Source organism: Vigna unguiculata, chromosome 10 (assembly GCF_037176805.1).
Source record: "Vigna unguiculata cultivar grain cowpea cultivar isolate G323 ecotype 2 chromosome 10, ASM3717680v1, whole genome shotgun sequence".
In the NCBI taxonomy this organism is placed as follows: Eukaryota; Viridiplantae; Streptophyta; class Magnoliopsida; order Fabales; family Fabaceae; genus Vigna; species Vigna unguiculata.
This window is the reverse complement of record NC_140801.1, coordinates 1,200,014-1,207,890: the sequence shown is the minus strand read 5'-3', so window position 1 is coordinate 1,207,890 and position 7,877 is coordinate 1,200,014. Positions and strand designations below refer to the sequence as shown.

The 7,877-nt window shown below is 36.7% G+C and overlaps 1 protein-coding gene across 1 annotated transcript; it reads left to right on the top strand.

The window, feature by feature from the left end:
• Positions 1 to 761: 761 nt before the first annotated feature.
• LOC114166294 (patatin-17-like) lies at positions 762 to 2,750 on the top strand. The gene is made up of 7 exons (XM_028051008.2): positions 762 to 970; positions 1,066 to 1,250; positions 1,351 to 1,504; positions 1,591 to 1,737; positions 1,829 to 2,029; positions 2,119 to 2,288; positions 2,384 to 2,750. Exons 1-7 carry the CDS (start codon positions 791 to 793, stop codon positions 2,529 to 2,531), a joined length of 1,185 nt encoding a protein of 394 aa, XP_027906809.2. The 5' UTR covers positions 762 to 790; the 3' UTR covers positions 2,532 to 2,750.
• Positions 2,751 to 7,877: the final 5,127 nt, after the last annotated feature.

Genomic DNA, 7,877 nt, shown 5'->3' with positions numbered 1-7,877 from the left:
CATATATATTTGTAGATATTAAAAAAAGATGTGAACTATCGGTATAATAGATATTCATACAGATATAGAAATCGATACACGACGAATAATTACCCGAAGGTAAGGTATAGGGAGAGTTACCCGTGCACCATACTCGTCCCGTTGATCATTGATTACACTCTTCATAATAATAATAATTATTATTATTATTATTATAATATATAATATAACATGAATGTAATAACTAAATCTTTAAAGTAATTCTCATACATTAATTTTATTATTATATTTATATGTAATTTTTGATAAAAAAAAACTTCTCATTCTCATACATATTATCTACTATATTTTTAATTTAAAAAAATATTACTGTTACATTTGAATTATTAAAGTCATTAAATTAAAAAAAATGAACTGTTTTCCTTCCACTAAACTTGATAAGTTTGTATATATTTTAACTTTTTTCTTTTTTTTCCATATTTCTAAAACATAAACCGAACATAAATGTTTAAAATAGTTTGTATTTTATGATGGAGAGAAAACGTTTTACGCATTCTTCATTAAAAAATATGTAATATGATGGAGTGAATTTTATTGTATTATCCTGTCCTTTTGGAACAATTTAAAACTGTGCAGCTTATGTAAGCAATGAGCAGCACCATTATCATGCATAAAATAACATTTGCCCAACATTTGTTTAATGATGCTACTTGCATGTATCCTGCAAAACAATTCTATAAATAGCCTTAACATTTGAGCACAAATCACACAATTCTCTCAACTACTTCTCTACTACCTTGTGAAGCAAATAATGGATCATTTTGTTTTGTTTGTTTTGATGTTTGCTGGGCAAGTGATTGGTGGATTCAGTACCCAAAGGCTCCCTCCATCAAACAATGGAAACCTGATAACTATTCTGAGCGTTGATGGAGGTGGTATCAAGGGGATTATTCCAGCAACAGTTCTTATACACTTAGATAAGGCTCTCAAGGTTCATTCTTATTGTGAATACTATGTTTATGTATTGAAATGGCATGAATATAAATGAATGTTTATGAGTTTAACTTGAATTTTGTTGAGTTACAGGCTAAGGATCCAAATGCAGATTTAGCACATTACTTTGATGTGATAGGAGGAACCAGCACCGGTGGACTCATAACAGCTATGTTAGCCGCACCAAGCCCTGATGATCCTACTCGTGGTGCCTTTACTCCTGCACAAATTGTAGACTTTTACAAAAAAAATGGCCCTCATATATTCAATGAATCTAGGTATAACAATAGCATGAATATTCTCAGAACATCATTAATATTAACTAATAATAACATGATTTCCTTTATGTTTTTGATGATGTAAACAACCAACATGCAGACCTGGAAACGGTCCCCAATTCGACGGGGAGTTTTTACACAACATAACTCGTGAACTGTTGAAGGATACACGACTTAGTCAAACATTGACCAATGTTGTCATCCCAAGTTTCGACATGAGGACACAAAAACCGGTTATATTCTCAAACTACAAGGTTAGCAGCATATAGCATAGGCATATATTAATTTCTTCGTACATTAAAATGGAAACAGGAATTAATATAATGTTTGGGTGATGCAGCTTGAGAATGCTCCGTACTTAAATGCGTTGTTGTCGGATATAGGTATATCGACTTCAGCTGCACCCACTGTTCTACCACCTTACTATTTTGTGAACGATGGTGTTGAGTTCAATATGATTGATGGTGCTGTAGCAGCTGGGAATCCGGTAAATTAATTTAATTATTGATTACAAAATATGATAAAATCTCATGTGAATTATGTTGCGAGTTTAACAATGTCAACGTTGTTTTCATCAGACACGAGTAACAGTGAGCGAGGTGCTGCAACAAAATGAGGATTCCGAAATCTTAGTGTTATCTTTGGGAACTGGAACAGTTAATTCGTCAGACATTTCTGGAATAGATTTAATTGATGCTGCTTCTGCAGCCATGACTGAATACTACCTTGGCACACTCTTTGTAGGCTTCAAAGTTGGCCAAACGTACCTTCGAATTGAGGTATATATTTATCGGTGGTAATAGGTTTTCATTTTTCTCTTACTTACAGCATTGGATTATATATTGACCAATCATGTCATTAATGGCAGGAATACAACTTGAATCCTGATTCCAACAACATGGTTAATGTTACAAAAGAAAACTTGGACGCCCTTGAGGAGATCGGAAAAAAACTGTTAAAAGAAAATGTTGTAAAGTTGAATTTGGATACTTTTGATCTAGAACATCTTGGGGAAACAAATGCTGAGGCTCTTGACAGGTGAAAAGAAATGAATTAATTACCTTTCAATTTACTCAACTGTTAATATTTGCTAGTTTTGAGAGGAATTAATGCTTTTATGTACTTTTATGAAGGATTGCTGATATTTTGCATGGAGAAAGACAACGTCGTCTGAAACGGAAATCTATGAAGAAAAGAGGAAGACCATTTGTTGAAACTCTTAGGGTTCTTTCTGACAAAACTCAAGCAAGTGCGGCAATTCTAAGAAACCTTTTAATTTAATTAATGTCAATTGTATGGCCTTGTATTAACTCTCTTCTGTCCTTTACTCACGCATGTTGTACTATCTAGAATAAGCAAAACATGTGAGTTCTATGTAACTGTTATAGCTACCAACTATCTCTGTATAAGAAAAGGTTCACTCCATGAGAGTTCTATGTAACTCTTACTGAAAGAATCGTGAATGTAATAAGCATCAATGTATAATATTGTGTTCAACGTGTGTGAGTTCTTTGTTTCTTTTTCCTTTGTGATTTTAGAAGAACACAATACCATAGTGTGAAATTCGTTTTTGACATCAAGATATGTATAAGGGCATGGAATATGGTATATAGAATAAATGTGAGGTATATAGAATATGTACATGGCATCACCATGAATGCAATGCCATGGTTGATGATGTGATGTATACTTTTTATACATGTTTATAGTTATGAGTAATGAATCTTTGTAGAATTTTGTTTATGTTAACTTTTATCCAGTTTTTAAAATATAATTGTTCTGGTTCAGAAAAATGTGAGATAATTCCTCACCAAAACAAAAAGAAAGCTTTATGACTTGCTTAGGCCAAAAAACTCTGTCCCTTGACCATGGGAGTAATTCTCTTATTTATATCATAATTAGTTACAAAATATTATTCCCCAAGATTCACCAAATAATAACTGAAATAAAACCCCTTATCTAATTCTAAAATATCTCTTAAAAATAAATAATAACTGAAACAAAACCCCTTATCTAACTCTAAAATATCTCTTAAAAATAACAACATCTCTCAGAAACAAAATTATCTTCTACCCCCAAAATATTTAAGGATATAACAACTACCCCTCCTGACCCCCCAAAAATATCGATAAACTGATCCAAGTATCCTCCCTCGTCCTCATACCGAGACAGCATACCAAAATGTCACCCCTCCTTCCCTCAGTTTGACTCCGACTTCCTCTAAAACAGTATCCCAACTCGGCAACTTACCGAGACAACACCCACTCTTTCTCCCAACCCTAAACCGACTTCCTCTAGTCCAGTACATAGCTCTCCAAATTGTGCACGATCTCGGCTTTAAGACGAAGAGAGCAGAATTTGTCTTGTCACTCTTGTCTTTCTCTAATTCCCGTAAAATCATCATTACCCCCTACAGTTACGTATCCACACGTAACGTATCTGCCGTTACTCCCTGCATTTGCGCCCCCACATGTAAATCATCCAACGGTTACTCTCTCAACTTCCCCTTTTTGAATATCAAACGACGCTTATTTCCCCCTTTTCAACTCCCTCCATTAACCATTTCCTCACTCACTCGCATTCGCCTCACTCTTCACTCAAGCTTTTCACCTCCCCACGTCTTGCTCAACCGCCATTTCCTTCCTCCAGGTACTTCTTCTTTTCTCTTTTTCAAATTCTACGCCTGCATTTTCTGGTTCTTTGCACTGGTTCCTTATACATTATCTCTGTCTCTGTATTGTGTTTTAGATCGCACCCTCTTTTTTGTTCACCCTAACTTATTTCGAGAAAAACCCCTCCTTTGGCATAATTTAATCGCCCTTCATGAACGATCATTATAACGCTCTTTATTCTTGGGCCCCTCTGGCCTTACGGCGAGAAACCTCCACCATGACCACCCTTACTAGGGTTAGGGCCTTTAGGCGCCACCAGACACTGTGTAAGAGCAATGAGTCTGACGTAACTGTAATTGCTTGTGAAAACGATGAACTCATTTGCAGGGATGGCAACTTATTCCCTATTTCCCCTCATAAATTCACCTTCATGTACATTACCTTATTTGAAAAATTAGGTTTACGCCTTCCCTTCAACACTTTCGAAAAGGAACTCCTCACTGTTTTGAACGTTTCTCCTTGTCAACTTCACCCCAACAGCTGGGCCTTTATTAGGGCATTTCAAATTTTATGTACCCACTTCGGTATTACCCCCTCGAGCAACATGTTTCTCTATTTTTTCGAATTAAGATCTCCTCATAAGCAACTACTAGCCTCTCTTAGCGGAGTTAGCGGCCGAGCCCTTCTAACCTTATACAACTCCTCCTACAAAGGTTTCAAAGGTATCTTTATAAAAATAGTCGCCCCCGATCAGAGTCCTTCCCTCTTAGAAGGCTTCCCCTTGTATTGGTGTCAATCACCTAATCTTCAATCACCTCGGCAATTAGACGACCTGGACCCCTCCGAGAAAAAAGACTGCTCGATGCTGGAACAACTGGATGTTGTTTTTGACACTCGAAAACTTTTAGAGCTGGAATTCCGAGTGGTAGATCTAAAATTCCACATCGGTACTTACTTTACAACTGTTCCTTTACTATAACAGACCTACTATTGATTCTCTCCTTTTAACCGATCTTATTTCTTTTTACAGAGAACCTGATGGCGATGTCCCACGAAGATATGTTGAAACGAGCTCGCCAACTGAAGAGACAAAAAACCTCCACCCCTGGCGCAAGCCCTTCAGCACCTCCTCCCCGAATCGAGCTCCATGAAGAAGTCTCGGAACCCGACCTCGAAGCCTTAACCCGACGATCCAGAGCCCGTGGCAAGAAGGTCGTCGAGAGCACCTCCCAACACTCGACCTCCCAGACTCCAATAGCTCCTCTTCACACCGCGGACGATACTGAACTAAGTTTCTGGCACCCTCAGTTCCTTCACTCCCAACATAGCCGGAAGCACAATTACCTTCGTCACGACGTCAATCTACTAAGAGCCCAAGATCCCCAAACTCTCCATGAAAACCTCCTGGCTGATCTTCATAGGGCAGAGGCATCTAGCATCATGTTGATGGACCAGTTCAATCTACAATCCACCCAGAAATCTCTTGATCTTGAACAAAAAGATCGAGCCTTGGCTCTTTCCAAAACCGAGACCTCCCGCCTGACCAATGAAGTGGCTGAACTGACTACTCAAATCAAAAAATCGGATGAGTTACTTGCCGATCTGCAGAACCAACTGAAAGTCCTTAAAGCCGAGAAGGAAAGCTGGGTTCTCAAAGAAAAAGACTTTCTCCACAACTCAGAACTCCTTAAAGATCAAATCGGTTCCTCGCTAAACATGGGATTCCAACTGGCCCTAGAGCAAGTCAGGATTCTTTACCCCGATGCAGATTTATCACCAGCGGACATCTCCAAGACGGTGGTTGATGGGCAACTTGTTGACATTGATGATTAGGCCTTCCTTTATCCCGCTCTCCCTTTGTCCTTCGAACTTTAACTTGTTTATTTCTACATTTCTACTTCCCAACTTTCACCTGACACATTATGTTTTGAATTTTATTTTTACTTTCCTTATTCTCTTCTTTCGCAACTTATACCGATTAATCGACTAGATAACCCCTTTAGTTCCTTACGTTAATCGACTAAATAATAATTCGTTTATAAACCAATCTCTCGATCTCTCAAACGCTCAAATAACAACTCGCTTACAAATTAAACCCTCAATACCAAACTAAAGCAAACAATAACTCGCTTATAACCCAAGCTTCCTAAACCTACAAACTAAACAAACTCATTTATAAACCAAGTTTGTTAAACACCAAACTAAACTAAACATCAACTCGTTTATAAACCGAGCTCTCAGTCCTGCAAACACCAAAATGAAACTAACACCAACTCGTTTATAAACCAAGTTTGTTAAGCACCAAACTAAACTAAACATCAACTCGTTTATAAACCGAGCTCTCAATCCTGCAAACACCAAAATGAAACTAACACCAACTCGTTTATAAACCAAGTTTGTTAAGCACCAAACTAAACTAAACATCAACTCGTTCATAAACCGAGCTCTCAATCCTGCAAACACCAAAATGAAACTAACACCAACTCGTTTATAAACCAAGTTTGTTAAGCACCAAACTAAACTAAACATCAACTCGTTTATAAACCGAGCTCTCAATCCTGCAAACACCAAAATGAAACTAACACCAACTCGTTTATAAACCAAGTTTGTTAAGCACCAAACTAAACTACACATCAACTCGTTTATAAACCGAGCTCTCAATCCTGCAAACACCAAAATGAAACTAACACCAACTCGTTTATAAACCAAGTTTGTTAAGCACCAAACTAAACTAAACATCAACTCGTTCATAAACCGAGCTCTCAATCCTGCAAACACCAAAATGAAACTAACACCAACTCGTTTATAAACCAAGTTTGTTAAGCACCAAACTAAACTAAACATCAACTCGTTTATAAACCGAGCTCTCAATCTTGCAAACACCAAAATGAAACTAACACCAACTCGTTTATAAACCAAGTTTGTTAAGCACCAAACTAAACTAAACATCAACTCGTTTATAAACCGAGCTCTCAATCCTGCAAACACCAAAATGAAACTAACACCAACTTGTTTATAAACCAAGTTTGTTAAGCACCAAACTAAACTAAACATCAACTCGTTTATAAATCGAGCTCTCAATCCTGCAAACACCAAAATGAAACTAACACCAACTCGTTTATAAACCAAGTTTGTTAAGCACCAAACTAAACTAAACATCAACTCGTTTATAAACCGAGCTCTCAATCCTGCAAACACCAAAATGAAACTAACACCAACTTGTTTATAAACCAAGTTTGTTAAGCACCAAACTAAACTAAACATCAACTCGTTCATAAACCGAGCTCTCAGTCCTACACTCTAAACAAACACTAATTCATTTATAAACCAAGTTTGTTAAACACTAAACAAAATAACTAAATAAGAACCTGTTTACAAACCAAGCTCTCAATCCTGGAAACACCCAACCGAAGAAAATAATGACTCGTTTATAAACCGAGCTTCTCAGTCCTGCAAACAACAAAACAAAAATGAAACTTCTTTTAACCTCGAGTGTATAAACTCGGAATTTTATCTTCGAGTGTATAAACTCGGAATTTTATCATCGAGTGTATAAACTCGGAATTTTATCATCGAGTGTATAAACTCGGAATTTTATCTTCGAGTGTATAAACTCGGAATTTTATCATCGAGTGTATAAACTCTGAATTTTATCATCGAGTGTATAAACTCGGAATTTTATCATCGAGTGTATAAACTCGGAATTTTATCATCGAGTGTATAAACTCGGAATTTTATCATCGAGTGTATAAACTCTGAATTTTATCATCGAGTGTATAAACTCGGAATTTTATCATCGAGTGTATAAACTCGGAATTTTATCATCGAGTGTATAAACTCGGAATTTTATCATCGAGTGTATAAACTCGGAATTTTATCATCGAGTGTATAAACTCGGAATTTTATCATCGAGTGTATAAACTCGGAATTTTACCATCGAGTGTATAAACTCGGAATTTTATCATCGAGTGTATAAACTCGGAATTTTATCATCGAGTGTATAAACTCGGAATTT

Bases quoted from the DNA above. Each gene is read 5' to 3' on its own strand.
- LOC114166294 (XM_028051008.2), top strand. From the start codon at position 791: ATGGATCATTTTGTTTTGTTTGTTTTGATGTTTGCTGGGCAAGTGATT. The intron at 971-1,065 runs GTTCATTCTTAT...GTTGAGTTACAG, and splicing joins ACTTAGATAAGGCTCTCAAG to GCTAAGGATCCAAATGCAGA. The intron at 1,251-1,350 runs GTATAACAATAG...ACCAACATGCAG, and splicing joins CATATATTCAATGAATCTAG to ACCTGGAAACGGTCCCCAAT.